The sequence below is a fragment of the Hydra vulgaris genome, chromosome 03 (genome assembly GCF_038396675.1).
Source record: "Hydra vulgaris chromosome 03, alternate assembly HydraT2T_AEP".
Classification (NCBI taxonomy): domain Eukaryota; kingdom Metazoa; phylum Cnidaria; class Hydrozoa; order Anthoathecata; family Hydridae; genus Hydra; species Hydra vulgaris.
In genome coordinates this window covers 44,614,209-44,635,000 of record NC_088922.1, presented here as the reverse complement: position 1 = coordinate 44,635,000, position 20,792 = coordinate 44,614,209, and the positions used below count along the sequence as shown (strand labels likewise).

General features: G+C 27.5%; 2 protein-coding genes and 1 long non-coding RNA gene across 5 annotated transcripts in view; 1 reads left to right on the top strand and 2 right to left on the bottom strand.

Moving 5' to 3' along the window:
- LOC101241113 (transmembrane anterior posterior transformation protein 1 homolog) overlaps positions 1 to 20,792 on the bottom strand; it is a 56,176-nt gene that overhangs the window by 30,986 nt on the left and 4,398 nt on the right. Inside the window, exons 3-6 of one of the 2 annotated variants that reach the window (XM_065793354.1) lie at positions 4,601 to 4,722; positions 3,805 to 3,845; positions 3,602 to 3,717; positions 3,391 to 3,526 (exon numbers count right to left, since the gene is read on the bottom strand). In XM_065793354.1, the coding sequence (XP_065649426.1) occupies positions 3,391 to 3,526; positions 3,602 to 3,717; positions 3,805 to 3,845; positions 4,601 to 4,722 (415 nt within the window). The remainder of the gene's footprint in view (positions 1 to 3,390; positions 3,527 to 3,601; positions 3,718 to 3,804; positions 3,846 to 4,600; positions 4,723 to 20,792) is intronic. The other variant, XM_065793355.1, reaches the window with a different exon arrangement.
- Positions 5,833 to 8,936, bottom strand: LOC136078188 (uncharacterized). 2 transcript variants are annotated; one of them, XM_065793357.1, is made up of 2 exons: positions 8,331 to 8,936; positions 5,833 to 8,229 (listed from the first exon to the last, which is right to left on the bottom strand). In XM_065793357.1, the coding sequence occupies exons 1-2, from the start codon at positions 8,572 to 8,574 to the stop codon at positions 7,364 to 7,366; spliced, it is 1,110 nt and encodes a 369-aa protein (XP_065649429.1). In that variant the 5' UTR covers positions 8,575 to 8,936; the 3' UTR covers positions 5,833 to 7,363. The 2 variants fall into 2 exon arrangements, with proteins under 2 accessions (XP_065649429.1, XP_065649428.1); XM_065793356.1 differs by having other exon boundaries at positions 5,835 to 8,229; positions 8,331 to 8,934.
- LOC136078189 (uncharacterized) lies at positions 18,732 to 18,876 on the top strand. The gene is made up of 2 exons (XR_010637597.1): positions 18,732 to 18,763; positions 18,833 to 18,876. It is a non-coding gene; the product is annotated as an uncharacterized LOC136078189 (long non-coding RNA).

Here is a 20,792-nt window from a genome sequence, read left to right as displayed (position 1 = left end):
TCCAACTCGCTTTCCAAACAACCTGAACCATTTACCTTCTCTACTCAACTTATGCCTTGTTTCTGATCCTAGTCAGTACTCAGTTTCTCCACATTCACCCTTAGGTGCTTCTGATCACAGTTTGATCTCTTAAAGCTGATTGGGATTCTTTCCATGATTTTCTTGATGATGGCCCTTGGGTAGAAATCTTTCGTCTTCTTGTCGACAAATGTGCTTCTTTCATAACTTTGTGGATTCAGGCTGGCATGGAATTTTTTGTTCCCTCTCGATAATTCCAGGTCAAGTCTCACTCTCCTCCATGGTTTTCCTCACATTGTGCTGCTGCAATTGCTAATCGAAACCATTACTTCTATATCTATCAGCAAACAATTCTCCAGAAAACAGATGTCTGTTTATTACTGCTAGAAACCATTGTAAAAAGGTTTTGTTTAATGCCAAAGCCCACTATTCTCAGGTCATGAAATCTCATATTTCATTACAAAAATCAGGCTCTCATGACTTCTGGAGAATCTTTAATAGTATCAATAATAAGGGCAAATCTGTAATTCCACCTCTCTTGTATGGTTTAGACTTTGTCAATTCACTTAAAGACAAAGCTGAATTGTTTGCTAAGAACTTTTCATCAATATCATCTCTTGATTCCACTAGTTGCGTTCTACCTGATATAGCTGTCAAACAGGTTGATCCATTACTTGACATTCGTATCATTCCAGCTTCTGTATCTAAAGTGATTTCCTGCTTTGACTCTTCTACAGCTTGTGGCCCAGACAACATACCTGTTATAGTCTTGCAGAAGTGTTCTCCGGCTATCATCTACACTTTCAAAACTACTCAGCAAGTGCTTATCAGAGTCTTGTTTTCCAGCCTGTTGGAAAGCAGCATCTGCTATCCCTATTTTCAAAAATTCTGGAGAGTGATCTGATTCATTTAACTACCGTTATATTAGTCTTCTTCCTATCATAAGCAAGGTTTTTGAATCTTTAACTAACAAACACTAAATCTCTTATCTTGAATCTAATAACTTACTTTCTGATCATCAATATGGATTTTGATCTTCTCGTTCTACAGCTGATTTGCTAACAGTAATAACCGATAGGTTTTATCGTGCATTAGATAAAGGTGGAGAGGTTAAGGCCATCGCTCTTGACATTTCTAAACTTTTGATAAAGTTTGGCATGCTGGTCTTCTCCATAAGCTTTTTTCTTACGATGTATCAGGTAACATCTTTGAGATTATTGAATCCTTCCTTTCTAATTGTAGTATAAAAGTTGTACTCAATGGACAGCACTCTTCTTCTTATTTTGTAACTTCAGGGGTTCCTCAAGGTTCTATCCTCGACCCTACACTCTTTTTAATTTACATTAACGATCTTCCAGATATTCTCACATCTAAGGTGGCATTGTTCACTGATGATACTATCATTTATTCTTGTCGTGATAAGAAACCAACACTCTCTGATTGCTTAGAGGGGGCATTTGAGCTTGAAAAGGATCTCACTTCTGCTACAGCATGGGGCTCACAGTGGTTGGTGAACTTTAATTCCGACAAATACTATAATGGGTACTGCTCTAAAGAGCTAGTGTCTCTTGTGCCATCTACTAAAATTCATTCTCGTGTTACTAGTCATTCAATTAAGTCTTATCCTTTTTCTGTGACTGTTCCTAAGTGCTCCAAAAACTCTTATTCATCTAGTTTTTTCCCTCGAACATCAGTTCTTTGGATTTTGCTTCCTTCATCTTGCTTTCCTGATTCATATAATTTGCAATCCTTTAAGTCATCTGTCAATCGTTATCTTGCTCTACAATCTTCATCTTTTCTATTCCAGTAACTTCCAACTCTAATTAGTGGTTGCTTGCAGCCTTGTTGGAAGCGAAAATGTTTAAAAACTATATACATATTTATATATTTATAAACATTATATTTATCATATAAACATGATAACTATGTTAACATAGTATGTAGGCATAGAAAAATATTTTCCTATGCCTACATGCTGAAACCCAATTCACTTTTTTTGTTCAGTAGTGATCTACTATCAAAAGTCGTAATACTTTGCATAAATACAAAGGTTATACTTTTTTGTGGATGGGTTGTAAGATTAGCATCTTATAATTATGTTCCCCTTGATTATAGGCATATTACCTACATCTTTATGTTTCCAGATTTCTTTGGAAAGTTCTGTATTATTTCTATACCTGGTTGCATTAAAAAATTTAAAGTGGTTTGCAAACCTATGGTTGAACACATTTTCACTAATACCGATGTAAAACTTTTCCATAAGACTGGGATAAGGTTATGTTACAGAGGTTTTATATACAACATTTTTTGATAGACATAGGTTAACAGGCATGTGGTTTTCTTAATGCAGTTGCAGGTTGTTTAATTAGTGAGTGAGTTTGTTGCACAAAAATTGTGTGAACTAATAATTGATAGTATATTTAGCATGTTGCTATAACTAACTTTTATTGTATTTCTGTTGAAAATTTTGTGGAGCTTATGATATAATAGAAAATGTAAGCCAATTAAGTTTAAGAAAAGGTGTCCAATTTTGTATACAACTTTTTTGCTGAAAAGAGGATTAAATCATATAATATTTCTTTTTCATCTATTAGTACCCTTTTAAAGTTTAGATTTGAATGATATTGAAGATTGGTATAAACTCCAGACTTTTGTAATGCATCTTTATAAATGGGAGCAGTCTTTTGAAAATTTTTTCACTGAAAGAATTGGATAATCTATGATTATAATCTATGTGAATGAATGTGAAATGAAGATAATCTATGTTCAATTGAGGTTGGTAATTTGTACCAATAGCAAAGGCCAATTGAGGCTAATGATAGGGCTTTAATTTATGTATATAAAGGTAATATATTAATATTAGGTACGTAATTTGCATATACAAAGTGCGCCTATGCACCAGTTTGTTTTGACTTATTAGCCAATGGCAATTGATCAACTAATGCCATCAACCGATGGTTAAGCCAATTAATTTGTTGCTCGTTACCAATGGCTAGTAGACCGAGTCACTGCTGATGTATAGGTACATGTTATATATTTATTTTACATCCATAATATTATTATAACACCCTTATATAAATACATTAAAACCTATTATTTGCCACAATCGGTTTTTGCCATCAGTACACCACTAGTAAATATAACATCATGATAAACTCATTTATTCATTCATTATAAATTTATTCATTCATAATAAATTATAGTTTAAAAGTAGTAATAGCATTTCTTATAAATTTACTTTACCATATATATTTATTTTATAATTATTATCTTACAAATTTATTAATAAAATCATATTTAAATTTTGAGCTTTTTAATGGTATTTCATTTGATATGGTAATTTTTAAAACCAATTTTTATGTGAAAAGATACTAACATAAATAAAAGAGAGTATAAAATCAGGAATAATTCCAACATGTTCACGTTTGCGCCCACGAGGTTCTGCAACTGTCCAATATAAAGCATCCAAAACATCTTGACCAAAGGAAGATAACAGTTTATCTGCCATCTAATCAAAACTGCCATATAGAAAAATAAACAGATGCATAAACTTGTTCTAAATAAATTATTTTGTATAACTTACATCAAGCATGTTGTAAACAACATAAAGTTTTATTATAGACTGTACTCGAACAACATGGTAAATTACAGATGTGTCAACATAGACCATCACTATGGAAACCAGTGTCAAAATGAGACCTGTAAAATATTTACTAGTTAAATAAATTAGCGCTATAAAAATATAAGTTAAATCTAAAGAATTCAAAATTAAAACTATTACATAACCTTTCATAAGGTCTATTTTTTGAGCTGGCTCCACCAGGTTTCTATAATAAAAAAACAAAAAAATATGAGATCAGATAAGAATAGACAAGAGAAAGAAATATGATTTCCTTAAAGCTTATAGAGGTTCCAAGATTCCTTGATTAAACCTACAGGAAATCTTACTATATTTCAATTAAATTTTTAATTTTTTGATTTACAAAAAAATGTACAACGTTATGCTAGAAGTAAGTGTGTACAAATGTAAGAACAACACAAACACAGTGATATAGGCCAAAAAATCATTATAAGTGATATCACTGATTTTGATTACTTCACTGTTTAGTATATAGGTGCTGTTTTACAATACAATTGTATAAGAAATATAAAATATAAACACACCTTTTGAAGATAAGTTTGAGACTAGTTTTTAAAATTGTTAATCAAGTTTATCTTTAAAATCCTAATTGTGTTAAAAATCTAAAGCTCAAAAAACTCCAGTTTCTGGATAAGATTAATGATTTAATTTAACTTTATATTAATTTATGTTAATTAAAAACTCTCTATAATATATATATATATATATATATATATATATATATATATATATATATATATATATATACTTCAAAATTTTGAAATCACAAAATTTGTTAGGAATATAGTAAATTAATATTACAAAAAAATGTAAATATAGAATAAAGTTGTAAAAACATGCAATAAGGAACTAACGCATTTATTTTACCAATTATATGATATAATATCCATCTAATTAAAAAACACAAACATGACTACAACAACCTTAACAAAACAAACTCACCCTCTATTGCAAAACAGTAAGCGCTTGACTGCAGTAAACAATGCAAATAAAATCCGAATTGGAAGAAATGTAAAAACAAATAAAAATACATCAAAACATAGCAGGAAACCAAACAACAAAAACTAAATGAAAAGTTGTATACTTAGATAATTAAATAAATAATTTTAAACAACAAAAAAAAAAAAACATAATAGTAAGAATTATGATTCAATGATGATATAAATAAATGAATGCAGCAATAGATGCATACCAGGTCTTTACGTAAGAGGCGTACGGTTTCACGCCTTATATGACCACGCATATAATACTTTGTTTCGACACTTGGCCACAGCTCTTTGCAAGTTTTGATAATTAGCGCTTTGAAAAGACGCAAAAAAAAACAACAAAGCAAACTTAACAAACTTAAGCAAAGTTAAAATAAACAATCCGGGTCATTCCATGCCAAGTGGTGCAAAGGTCCCTTATGGACCATCTCAGATTTTATTGAAATTTTTTGATTTTGTACATATATATGTTAAAAGCATGTTTTGAAAATTTTAGATCAATATCTAATGTGGTTCTTGAGAAAACGCTATTTAAGTAGTGGGCTATTTTGCATAAAATTTCACTCTACAAGAAAAAAGGGTTTTTTCATCATTTTTAACAGCCGATAACTTTTGAACAAGTTAGTTTTATACTTCAATTATTATAAGATAGCAAGTGTGCTGTGGATACTTTGAAAAAAGAAAAAAATATTATTTCTGGCATCTTAACTTTTTCCATAATGGCGGGCTAAAGTTGATTTTTTTGTTTTAAGAATAAGTTTTTTTGTGATTTTAAAGACCTTAATCTTAAAAACTAGTTACAAAGTTAATACAAATCAAATTGCCTGCTGATCTACATGTGGTGGATAAACATTTTTAAAAAAATCAGTTGATTAAAGAGCTGCATTCAAAAGTTATAGGTCTCCAAAATGAGTCAGATCGAGATTTTCGTAAAATTGATCTGTGATGCAAAGCATCTGTTACCTAAGATGGCACTTTTTTTTTTTTATAAAATTTTTTATACGCATCAATTAAAGACTGTTAATTAACAAAAACCAAAAAAATTAATGGGCGCTTATTTATAACCCTCAAAAGGTAGTCTCTAAAAGTCAGGTAAATTTTCCATAAAATTCTGAAATTGACATAATAAATAAATGCATTGAATTATGTAATGTTATTTATTATGAAATATCAATTAAAAAATATCAATGCTTAAAGCCTTTTAATCCCTTTAGATAAAGAACTTTTAAATCCCAATAGATAAAGTCCCCTCCCCTCTTTATAATACAATAATTTTTTTAATGAAAAACAAACAAAATGTTTTTAAGAAAATAAACAAAAATAATAAAATTTACAAAAAGTTAAATTTCTCAAATAATAAAATAATCTCATTGATTTCTTTTAAGTCAATACTATAAAATCTTCCACTGTTTGACTGGACTTTAAGAGATTGCACTTTGCATAAAATATGCATTAGAGGTACCCAACAAAGATCATCTCTGCATGGCCACGTAAACTTGTTACATAAAGACTTTTTCATGAATTTCATATTAAGATCTTGATGCTCTTCTGAAATACTAAGAATATTTCCTAAATACCATTGAGCATCGTAAACGCAGGCCACATATTCTCCTGGTGAGTAACTGGAAATTTTATTAATATAAATTCTGCAAGTAGAAAAATCCACATTAGTGCAAATAATATCAAATGAGACTCTTCTTATTTTTATTGAGGTAAGTGACATTGGGATAAAACTGTGGTGGTTTCGTGTCCCAGGTATTGTCGAACAAGAACGATATCTCTCTTCCAAATTGAAGTTTGTAGTATGTGTTTCTATTGAAACTTTGTCAACAAAAAAAAAAGATATTCCTTTGACGTGTTGAACACACCAGCTGTACATTTTGCTTGGTGTGTCAATAGGATCGTTTAGTGATTGTAGACTGGCTCGTGCAACAAGACGTTTCACTGTTCCACCAACACCATCACAAGGGCTTTTACCATGCGATGTTGCAAAAAAGTGCCACTCTGCAGTCATGTCAAAATCGTGTTTATGGTAGCATAAGTTGATAAGATTTTTGTAATTTTTATATTGTGATGCAGCTCCATCACTAAAATAGATAATGTGTTCAAATGTTTGTAATTGTTTAAGTTTATCAATAACATTACCGATAAAGCAATGAACAGCATCTGTTCCATGTTTCAGATGATCTGATATAACACAATAACTTTGACTATCAAGTTTTCCATCTTTTATAAAAAACGCAACAAAAGGGTGCACAGTTGCTTGGCTGTTATTCCAGTGAAAACCTTGTACTGCATCCTGTATTAGAAAACTATAGTTTTCTGCAAAGTCAAGAAGAACCAAAGCTTGATTTTCTTTTAAATTAGTTTTCAAATGTTGGTAGTAGGTGGCTTGACTTTTTGATATAAAATGATGCACTTGTAAACTATCTAACTGTTCATAAACCATTTCAATAAATTCATCTAAAGGTAGAGTTGCTGGTACTAAAGTACATTGGTAATTTGATGTTTGCCATTGATAAAAGTTAACTTCACTAATTTCTTTTTCTGTAAATAAAGTGTCAATGTAGTCTAACAAAACCTTTTTAGCAGGACATTTATCGCAGCTATGCAGCATACAATCTCTATTTTCAATGCTACAAACCATTAATTTTAATAAGATTTTGTAATCAGAAATTCCAGGAATTTTCTGTACAAGGAGCTTTACATTTTGATGGTACTAACAAACACAAACTGCATGCAGACCAGAAGCACCACCCACAGGAATGCACCACTTGGGCCTTAGCTCACAAAATTTTGAAAATCCAACTTTAAGATAATTATATTTCTTTTTAAACTCAATATGTAGCTCTTTCATATTGACTAGTAGAAGGCGCTTTTGAATATGTTGCTTTTTACTATCTACTTTAACTGAAACAAACTCTTTTTTTCCTGGACAAACCCTTGAACATTCATCGCATTCGTAGAAATGAACAACCTCTGTAATTACATCTTCGCTTAGTTTTCTACCTGATTTTGGAGAAGGTTTTAATAGTATTCCACTTTTTTTACTTAATTTTCTGGCTTGTACTACAGATCTTTTTGAAGTAAAAAAAAACTTCTGAGTTTTCTCTATTGACCAACTGTCTGGAGTGAGTGTAAGAAGTGTGATTTTTTCAAAATTTGACAATGTTTTTTCAAATTTTGACTTAATTTGAGTCATAATATTGTCTAAATCTGTGTTTGTTTTTTTCAAACATTTTTTTGAGGGTGATTCAATTCCACAAAGTGCAGCTATTTCTAAACCTAGCACATTGGCAACAGCCTTTTGTGTATGAGCTCTTACGCTATCAATTTTACGCTTTCCATATGCAACTCTATCTTTTTTTGAAACAAGTTTTAGAGGTGAGCATCCAAAACTTGCAATACTTGAATTAAGATCTTCTTTTAATGTATGGTTGTCAACATAGATTTCTTTTTCTTGGAGTTCATTTTCTTTTGTATTATGTTTGCAATTCAGAATTTTTCTGCAACTAGTGCAAATTTTTTGACCAGGTATTAAACCAAAATCTTTGGCATATGAAAGACTGATAACTCTAAGAGAATCTAAAAAATAACGGAAATAATTATTAAATATTTTTTTTTTTATTTATTTAGTGTTATTAAGGTATTTTTATTAAATTAAGATATTAAATATTGAAACTTACTTTTCACATTTTTTGCGTGCTTGTTCAACGGATTACAACAATACCTGCGATGTTCATTCTCATACCTCGACAAGTAAACTTTCTCGTGATAGCTACAAAGAAAATCTATGGGATTTATTTTGCTTCTCAAAGAAATAAGCTCTTGGTTTAGTTTAGACAGTTCTTGGTAGCGTTTACTTTTATTAGATAGATAGCACTGTTCATTTAATGCTTTACCAATACAGCAAGTAGAAAGCTCAGGCATATTACTTATTATTAATTAGTTCTAAAATACAACAATTTATTTGGTTTTATTAGTACTTTTTAGATTGACATACTAGTAATATAGAATTAAATGAAACAATAACTAAACTTTTAAAAAGTAATAATTTTTTATGGAAAATTTACCTGACTTTTAGAGACTACCTTTTGGGGGTTATAAATAAGTGCCCATTAATTTTTTTGGTTTTTATTAATTAACAGTCTTTAATTGATGCGTATAAAAAATTTTATAAAAAAAAAAAAGTGCCATCTTAGGCAACAGATGCTTTGCATCACAGATCAATTTTACGAAAATCTCGATCTGACTCATTTTGGAGACCTATAACTTTTGAATGCAGCTCTTTAATCAACTGATTTTTTTAAAAATGTTTATCCACCACATGTAGATCAGCAGGCAATTTGATTTGTATTAACTTTGTAACTAGTTTTTAAGATTAAGGTCTTTAAAATCACAAAAAAACTTATTCTTAAAACAAAAAAATCAACTTTAGCCCGCCATTATGAAAAAAGTTAAGATGCCAGAAATAATATTTTTTTCTTTTTTCAAAGTATCCACATCACACTTGCTATCTTATAATAATTGAAGTATAAAACTAACTTGTTCAAAAGTTATCGGCTGTTAAAAATGATGAAAAAACCCTTTTTTCTTGTAGAGTGAAATTTTATGCAAAATAGCCCACTACTTAAATAGCGTTTTCTCAAGAACCACATTAGATATTGATCTAAAATTTTCAAAACATGCTTTTAACATATATATGTACAAAATCAAAAAATTTCAATAAAATCTGAGATGGTCCATGAGGGACCTCATTAAAATTTGCACCACTTGGCATGGAATGACCCATCCATAAACTGAAAAGAGAATAAAATCTAAAAAAAAATTAAATTAAAAAAACAAAATTTTAAAGATTAACATAACAAATACAAGAAAAACCAAAAAAAATTAAACCATTTAATGTAAACTTAATTGTTAGTGAAAGTGCAAAAAAAAATTATAACAACTCTATCAATCTTTATCAATCCCTCCCATGAATAAATAGGCTAATACAAGGGCAGATCCGTAGTAAGGGGGAAGGTTGTTATGGCACCTACCCCCTCCTCCTTTAAGATTTTTTATTTATTTTTAAGAAATTGATATATTTAACACAGCACGATGTTTAAAAACATAAGTAAATTAGGCTGTTTAAAAGTGCCATAAAATTTAATAAAATTTTGTGGTGCAAATTTTAAATTTTATCAAAAAGTTAATAGGATAGAGGATGCAACAAGTCAACAAACATGTGTGTGTTTTTTAAAAAAAAAAGACAGAAAAAGGAATGCCATGTTTCTTTAATTTCTGCTTATGCAAGTGTTGGCATTTGATTAAGATTTTTCAAAACAAACGCATTACTTAAGCAATTTTTTTTCCAAACAATTTTGCGATTGATAGTTTTTTATTTATTTTAAAAAACACTTATTTAAAATAAAAAATAATTAATTTCAGAGACTTTTAAAAAAACCATGCCAAAACACAATTACTTTCTTCAAAAGTGTTACTTTTAAGTAAAATAACTAAATACGCAATTAAAAAAAGTAATTATGCTTTAGCATGGTTTTTGCATGCGCTTATAAAAGCATGCAAAACTTTACTTAAAAGTAATGCTTTTGCAATTACTTCAAAAGAAACCATGCTTAAACATTATGATTGCTTTCTTTTATTGAAGAAAGCAATCATTTTCAAGCTTTCCCAGAAAGTGCCTGCGATCCCATGCCTTGTTCGTCCATGCCTAAAGTAATTTTTTTAGACAACTTGACCATGTTTTTATATAAGTAAGCGTTTTAAGAATTTGCAGCAAAATAAAGCTATAAGAAACTAGACAGAATAAAACAGCAATACTCAAAGAAAGGAAATGAAGAGTATACAAAATAGAAAATCTAAATAAAAAAAGCTAAAAATTTGAACATTAAAAAAAAAAATGTTTTGAAAAGAATAATATACCAAAATATTTTACTATTTTTGTTTTCTTGTTTTTAGGGCGTTTGTTATTTTCCACTACCAAAATTGATACAACTTGAGTAGAAAAGCAGATAAAAGTACAACAAGGAAAGAAAAAATTATTTTTGATATACAATTTTTTTGTAACTTTTTTCAGCCAATATATTAAGGTTTCCCCCTTTATTATTTGCGCTAGACACATGGACTTTTTAGCTTTGTTTTTCAAATGTTTTTGCTAAACTTTACTGTTTTTATCAATGCACAGAAAAACAAAAAAACTAATTGCTATTTATTTGTGGGGAAAAAAAAATTTTTAACAAGTTTTTCATATAAAAGAATAAAAAGCCATTAATACTAATATTTAAATATAAAATATATTTGGTTGTTTTCAATACCCCCACTGAAATAATCTGCACTTTTGTTGGTTTATCCAAATTGTGCATTTATACCCAATAGTTTATTTTCCTGATAAAATATTGTTATTGACGATGCTCCAAAAGCTTGTGGGTAGTGCATTGTTAACTTACTGAACTTTTTTAATTAAATTTTTAGGAGCTTATTTAAAACTTTTTTTTAATTTTTTAAATACGTTTTTCCAAACAGAGCAATTGTTATGTTCATTATCTCTTGTAATTTGTATTAATGTTGGAAATTGGGCAATATAAAAGAAACAATTTCAGACATGCATTGAATGGGGTAAATACATTTATTAAAGAAACCATGTTATTCTTTTATTTAAATTATTCCATCACAAAATTTATTAATCAAACAATATATTTTACAAATAAATTGCAATTTATTTTCTTATTTTCCTATTACATAAGTCAAATATAGCAAAAACATTTTTCAAATCGAAAAGACGTCAAAATGAAAAAGCATACATACATAGCAAATTAGTTTCTTTATCATACAGACTGATAAAAATTGTGAATAAATTGCATATCAAAACTTTCATTTGTTGTTAAATTTTTATTTTTTTATTTTAAAGTTTTTTTTATCAACTTGTATAAATTTCAGTAGCTAAAAACAACTCTAAAAAAAAGATCACAAAAGTTGTACAAAAATTTAATAAAAAATTTTTTTTTTTAAATTTTTAAATTATCTAGCTCATTTAACTAAACTTGATATTTCATTACAATTTTGTTTCCTTTTTCCAGGATGGTATTTTTTTTCTTAGTAGGTAAGTTTAGCTATTTGCTGCGAATTATTGAAACGCTTTATAAGTTAAAAGATGCGAACTGCTGTGATCAGTTTGTCTAAAAAATTTCTTTAAATGTAGACAAACAAGAGGTTCGACCACATGGGCTTCCCGGGAAGGCTTGATTATGTTTAAGCAAGGTTTCGTTTAAGTAATTAGCAAGTACATTAAAAGTTTAAAGCAAATGCATTCATTTTAAATAAAAGTTTTTAATTTTCTTACTTTCCTTAAAGCGAAGTAATGTTTGCTTGCATATGAAAAATACTTTTAAAAGTTTTGAAAAAAATTTCTAAGTTTTGCTGAAAAATATATATATATATATATATATATATATATATATATATATATATATATATATATATATATATATATATATATATATATATATATATATATATTAGTGATGTGTCATCAGCAAAGGCCGATTAAGGCTAATTATAGAGTTTAATGTATGTACATAAAGGTAACATCTTAATATTAGGTATGCAACTTGCACATATAAGGTGTACCTTTGTACCTGTTTAGTTAGGCTTAATAGTCAATACCGATTCATTGGCCAATGCCGATTAATCAACCGATGCCATCGGCCAATTAATCGGCCAATGGTTTAGCCGATTAATTGGTTGCTGGTTACCAATAGCATAGGCTAGTAGGTCGAATCACTTCTGATGAATAGGAACATGTTAAATATGTAATTTAAATCCTTAATATTATTATAATACCCTTAAATAAATACATTAAACCTATTATTAGCTACAATCGGCATTAGCCGATGGCACATCACTAATATATATATATGTATATAAATATAGCTTTTATTTTTTATTGCCAACGTTCATTAAAAAAAATAATTTGTCGTGCCCTGGGATAGTTAAAAAATAGTTTGGATATGCGATTATTTCAAGATTATTGTAATTATTTTGTTTAGCAATAAATAATTTTTTAATTAGAAATTATATTTCCACGATAAAACTGTTTGTAATAATTTTTTGATAGCTTCTATACTCTTTTTGCCTTAAACTCTAATCTGAATATTTTTTTCAATGATCATCTTTTATTACATTGCAATAAAGTACTCGGGAAATTTTGTAGCAGTTCAATTGTAATTATGGAATCAATTAAATTAAAAACCACATTTATGTATGCTTTGTTTTTCTTAGCGCATTTTTTAAAAGCACTAATTGTCAAAACTTGCAAAGAGCCATGGTCAAGTTGTCAAAAGAAAGTATTATATGTGTGGTCATACAAAGCGTGCAACCGCACGCCTCTTACGCGAAGGTCTGCATACTGATGATGTTATATTGAAATAGGTATATATATACATACATGCATATACATACATATATACATATATAAATATATATTTATATATATAATATATATATATATATATATATATATATATATATATATATATATATATATATATATATATATATACACATATATATTATAGATTCATTTAGTTTCATATAATTTATACTGACTAAAGGTTATAAAGTTGAATAAACAGATATAAGTTTATAGGTATATTAGGCAATACGATTAAAACTTTAGCACATAAATTTGCCGAATGGTCACACATAAGCAGTGAATGCATAAAGGAAAATTGAAATATACTTAAATAAAGGATTTTTTGAACAAAGCATATTTAGACAACTGTCAAGACAAAAATAAAGATTAATAGGAGAGCATTTAAAACTTTACTATAACAAAAATAAGAGAGTGCACCCAAGCAATACTTACAGTACAATAATAAAAAATATATACTTTTTATAAACTTATAAAAATGAACAAATATTTTGTAACAACATTTTGTAAAAGTTTGCTATGGGGTAGGAGACTTGCTATAAAGACTAATTTCAAAATGATTAGACAAATTTACTGAGCAAAAACTTTGAGGAAAAGTAAGAATTTTTTCAGCATTAATGCTGCATTTTTATTCACCTCATGCATATTATTATGTGCAAATAATATTTTATTCTTGATGTTGAAATCAATCCAATTTAGAATTAGATTCAACTGATTCTAGTTTTAAAGTGGATTGTTTTCAACATCAAGAGACTGAAAACAAAAAAATCTCTAATTGATATTGAAGAGCAATTTGTAAAATGGGAACACATTAAAAAACTTTGTCAATTTCAAGAAAACAGATTTACATTTGTGAAACAAACAGCAGTCAGCACACTTGCAATGGTTTATACAGAAAATGCAGTAATATAACAAGTTAAATAAGTAAAGAATTAAAGACAACTTATACATGTAGAAATTATAAGCAACATACATTGATTAATTTTAAAACAAAAGTTGATATTTCCCACAAAAGATGTTTTCGACATTTGCATTTAGTGCAAAAATTTCTGATCAATATAGAATATACTAGCACTGATTTATTATCCTTGTCAATTGTAATCTGCCAGGTATTTATGCAATCATGATGGAGTGCAGCCTTATGGAAATCATCTCACCAGCAAATACACTTAACCAAACCACAAGGAACCAGCTAGAGCTTGTTTGCAAGCTCTGGACCAATAATGTACTATTGACTGAAAATAAAACCCTGCAACGCGACTTTATATATATATATATATATATATATATATATATATATATATATATATATATATATATATATATATATATATATATATATATATATATATATATATATATATATATATATATATATATATATATATATATATATATATATATATATATATATATATATATATCAGGGCTCAAATTAACATAAAAAATTGTAATCGCGATTTTTTTGTTGCTCATGACCCCTCCTCCACTCCCGCCAGAGGGGAGGGGGCATTATTTATTTTAACTTATTTATAATAACATATATAATAAATCTCATTTTTGCATAAGATGTCATAACATTTACATTCAGCGGTTGTAAAGTAGCTTTAGTTATAATTTACATTATTACTATTATTATATTGCATTAAATCTAACGGCTGTATTTTTGTAAAATCAATGAACTTGATATAATCTTCTTTTAATTAATTATTTCATTTTCTATTTTATTTACATATTTTAAACTGTTTAAAACAGCTAGAATATTTAATTTTCTATAAATTTTTAACAGTAAAAAAAAATATTTAAAACTCTAACACAACAATCTATAAATTTGAAACAGTTATAAAACATTATCGTGATAAAATGTTAAAACTTAACATTTTCACGAAAACCCGCACAACCACAAACAAGAATGATAATTAAATTCTTTGTAACCTTATTCTTCTTTTCTAATGCAATCAAATAAGGATAATCTGTGAATGGACGCTCTCGTTTTGCCAAGTAATACGCAATATTAAACTTTTTCCGTAACGAGTCAGCGTCTTTTACAGACATTTTACGTAAACCACGCCTGATTGGAGTATTATGAATAACATGGTTAGATAATGAAACTGAACCTAATGTTGTTTGTTGATGAATTCGCGTGGCCTCTTTATGTTGCGCATTGCTTAAGTGCGATGCCAGTGAATCTTTTTTTATTGATATTGTTCCTGGTTTGATCTAGGTCATGGAAAAAAATTTTGTTTGACTTATCCATTTTTCAAACTGTTTACATAAACTGCATCTTAATCTTATAACTTCATTTCCATTTAAATTGTATTCTAACTCGCAATTAAAATGTTTTGCCCACTTTTTAACTGTAGATAATCTGCATCTGTGGTCCTTATTTGCATCCATTTATTGCTATTAATTTAAAATTAGCAAGTGTACTAACAAACTTTAAAGTTATTTTTTAATAACTATTTAGAGTCTATATTGCCTTCCACTATTCTTCGCAAAATAAACTTATAAAAATATCATTAAATTTCCTGCATTTGAACATTTTTGCTAATTGATTTTCTGAATCTTTTATTTTTCTTTCTTTTACTTTATGCTCCGCTTTAAAAAAAAATTATCGTTACAGAATTCACTGCAGTTTTATACTGTAAAAGAACACTAAATATTCGGCAATAGAGTATCAATCTTCTAAAATAAAAAAAGAATAATCACGCAAAAAAGAAAGATCGCCAAAAAACAAATTTTAAGAAAAAACTAATTGCGGAGGTGCGAAAAGTAATCGCGATCGCAATACGCTTAATTCAAGCCCTGTATATATATATATACATATATATATATATATATATATATATATATATATATATATATATATATATATATATATATATATATTCATATATATATTTATATATACATATATATATACATATATATATATATACATATATATATATATATATATATATATATATATATATATATACATATATACATATATATATATATATATATATATATATATATATATATATATATATATATATATATGCATATATATATGCGAAAAGTAATCGCGATCGCAATACGCTTAATTCAAGCCCTGTATATATATATACATACATATATATATATATATATATATATATATATATATATATATATATATATATACATATATATATATATACATATATATATATATATATACATATATATATATATACATATATATATATACATATATATATATATATATATATATATATATATATATATATATATATATATATATATATATATATATATATATATATATATATTTATATTTATATTAGGGGTGTTCATTTTTCAACAACTTTTTCTTTTTGATAAGTATGCAAGCTGAAAAGTTGGGAAATATGAAGTGATTTCAGGATACAATTTTAATTTTTTTGAAAAAATAATTTTTTCATAAGTAGGCAACATATTTTATAAATTTTGAAATTTTTACAGATTGCCAAATATCTGGAGACCTGAGAGTAATATACACATGTATATTTTATATTTGACTATGTATACATGATGTGTAGAAAAAATCAAGCTTCTAGCTTTATTGCTTCATATTACACCAAAATATTTTTTTAAAGTTATGCAAGAAAACAAAGTTCCATCATTGAATCACTATAACCATACAGATTTTGGCGCAACATGATACAATAGTCATAGTAAGCTAAAATTTTGGATGCAAGCTCCTCAAGGATATAGATGTCAGATTTAAAATATACATCTGTGTATATTCAGGCAAACTCCCTCCCCTTTGGGGGGCAGTACCCTTCCTTGACTTCAGTACTAATAGAGATATCAAATCTGTGTTAATCCCATGCATAATTAAAATGTATATTATTTTGTTACAATTGCATTAATGCAATTGCAAAACATTCATGATTAGCATTCTCTTCAGAATCATGTTCTGAGTCCGACTTATTAGATTAGATTAGACCATTACTGTTACTAAAGATGTTATTGAAGAAACCATGAGAACTGCTCTGGCTTTGGATATATCAGCTTATAAAATGACTGCATTAATTAAGCTGATTACAGAACAGGGGGAAATCCCAATGAATTGCCACTTTCCTGTACCTCAGCTTTTCAAATGAAAAATTATTTTTTCAAAAAATTAAAATTTTGCCTTGAAATCACATTAAATTTCTTAACTTTTTAGCTTGCATACATATCAAAAAGAGAAATTTTTTGAAAAATGAACACCCCTAATATATATATATATAATATAATATATATATATATATATATATATATATATATATATAAATATATATATATATATATATATATATATATATATATATATATATATATATTATGCATATATATATATTATGCATATATATATATGCACAATATATATATATATATATATATATATATATATATATATATATATATGCACAATATATATATATATATATATATATATATATATATATATATATATATATATATATATATATATATATATATATATATATATATATATATATATACTGGTCAATTCTAGGTTGTTTAGGATGAAAATTTGATTACTTAAAAAAATTTTATTACAAGATGTTCAGGACTCTTATACAGACAATATCATGAAAAGAATAAATTGTTTGGTGTATGTCCTAATGAGAAAATCAATTTTTAAAGGTGATCAGGGCAACACTTTTCCCTCCCCTTGCCCCCTTTTAATATTAAAAAAAAATTATACTATTTAAAAAAAAATCAAATTTTAGATACATATTCGAAAATTCAATAAAAAATATCTCGGCGTTCAAAAGATATGACCATATAAAGTAAAAACTGTCAAAGTGTTACTAAATTTAATATGTATGTATGTATATGCTTTAGTTAAAAATCTAACATATTTATTATTTATTTGCATTCAACTAGCATAATTAATATAGTTAACATGCCAAACAAACCAAGAGATCGTTTCTCTTCAAGAAAACTTATTTGTGTTTGTTGTGGTGATAAGAACTTAAAATGTACTGAACTTGTAACTGGAAATCCTTTACTAATCTTGATTCAACTGTATTCCAACACAAACTATAATCTGACACTGCTTTCCAACCCTATTGGGTTATGTCCAAGCTGCAAGATTCACTTATACTCTGCTAAAAAAGGAGAATCTTTATCACTGGTTACTTTAGAGAGGCGGTTGCTCACATCAGAGAGAATAAAATTACTTCCAAGATTTAAAGGTAGTACTTGTACTTGTACTTACTTATGCATATAATAAAAGCAATAGGTAACATGAATAAACATTTTGTTTAAATAAATAAATATAGGTGATACAGTGTCAACATGTGATTGCCCGCTCTGTATCATGTCAAGAGATAAATTTAAATCTTTCAGGTAGATAAATCAAGAGATAAATCAAAAACTTTCAGGTAATTTATAAAGAACTCATATATGTAGTTTAATTATTTACGCTTAAAAATTTATAAAATTATAATTTTTATAATATTTTAAATAAGTATAGTTTTTTTAATTAGGGTGTATTAAACATGTATATTAATGAACCTGAAGTACCAAAGGAGGTTATAGATAAAATTTGTTGTACTTGTTATCAGAGAATTGGATCTGGAATTCGATACCTCTGTAGTAAAAAAGACATTAAACAGAACCTAAAAATACTGCTAATGTCAACAGGTAAGAGCTTAATTATAGCTTTTTTTAAACCTAAACTATGTAATCCTAAAATATATTTAAAAATTTCAGGTTTAAAAACAGTTGAGCAAGTACTTAGCAAATCTCTGAAAGAAGTTCAACAATTTAAAAATATTGAGTTAGACAACACTGTTACATTGTCGACTGGAGGAACTCCTTTAAGTCTGCAAATTGGGAAAAAACCAACCCTTAAAACTCTACCCAGACTTTCTATAATATCAAAAGAAAGCGTAATATGTCAGAATGTACTATTGATTCAATAGCAATGGAATTAAGAAAAGATTTGGGTAGATTAGGTGTGGAATCTAATTCTTCCAAAAAAATTAGGATATTGTTATATGCTCTAGATAACTATTATTCAGTGGAAAACGTGGAATTTTTATCCAAAAATAAAGTTAAAGAAAAAAAAAAATTGAAACTGTCATTAAAGATCTAGTGTTTGTCAAAGATCCAATATCTCTAGTTAATCGTGTTTGCACTGCTAGAGGGCTAGAAATCAATAATATTACTATTCGTGTAGGAATAGACAGTGGCCAAGGATCTTCAAAAGTTATTATGAATGTTTTTAACAGAGAAGTAAATTATGACTCCAAAGAAACCAAGAATTCTGGAGTGAACAAAGTTATAATATTGGTTTTTGCCATAAATGTTCGCGAGAGCCGCACAAATCTTCAAATTCTTATAGAAAAAACAAAGCTAAACGATTTAAATTTTCACCTTGCTGCAGATCTTAAATTACTCAACATAGTTTTGGGTTTGTCAGGACATGGGGGAAAATTATTCATGTTTATTTTGTGATGGTGATAAAATAAATCTTGGAGAACTGAGAACCTTTAATATGCTAAAAAACATGTATAAAAACTTTGCTGAAAGTGGATTTAAAAAAAGCTCTATGCAACTCAACAAGAATGTTATACATCCATGTCTCCTGGTTAAGTCTGGAGAGATGTATGTGCTTGATGTAATCCCTCCTCCAGAACTTCATTTACTGATGAAGATTATAACAGAGATTTCAAATGTCTTGTGTAAAGAACCTGATGTTGCTCTCTGGTTAAAAAAAACATGTTGTTATTGGGCATGGGTATAATAAAGGTGGACTGGATGGTAGAAATGCTAACAAAATTCGGAGGTTTTTGCCAAATTTGGAAAAATTTATCTTAGATAATTTTTCTTCTTACCATCCAGTTGTTGAACTGTTAAAGTCTTTTTCAACAAGTAAATTTTAAATTTACTTAGTTTTACAAAGTATTTATATATTAAAAGTAAATTATAATTAAAAAATAAATATTTATTGAATCAAAAGCAATTTCTCACAAATGACACTAAAATTTACATTTAGTAGTTAACATGTGTTTCGAAATAAAACTTCATGACGGTTATGCTGATGCCATTGCAGCATATATAAGGAAGTTGAAGGTAAAAGTTACGTAAACGTAAAAACAACTCATACATTTAAAAATAAAGTTTTAATTTTTGTGTGTATTAAGTGGCATTTTTTAAAAATATTAATTTAGGAAAACCAAGAGTATGTGAAGACTACATTCAACCGCAATCTTTCTATGGGATGGAAAGGTCATATAATTAAACACCATCTTGTCATGTTTTTAAATAGAACTAAGCTGCCATTGGGAGTATTTTCTGAGCAATGTTCCAAATCTGTTCATTATAATATGCTGAAAACACTGAGCAGATTCTCAACTTCAGAGTTCAGAGAGAACCATGGAGAGCTTCTTAGAAAGGCGATAATTGAATATTCAAGTCATAGAATTTAGATTCTTTCTTTGCTATTGATTACATAAATTATACATATCTTGTATATTATATCATATAGTTTTAAAGATTATATTACATCAGTAAATATTATGGATTATATTATATTGTTTCAGAGTATATATATATATATATATATATATATATACATATATCAGGCCTTGTTACGAGATTTCGCTGCATAGCGAAAACGCGTAGCGCATTTCTAAGTAACTCAACTCAGCAAATATACTTTGCATCG

Bases quoted from the DNA above. Each gene is read 5' to 3' on its own strand.
- LOC136078188 (XM_065793356.1), bottom strand. From the start codon at position 7,291: ATGGTTTGTAGCATTGAAAATAGAGATTGTATGCTGCATAGCTGCGAT.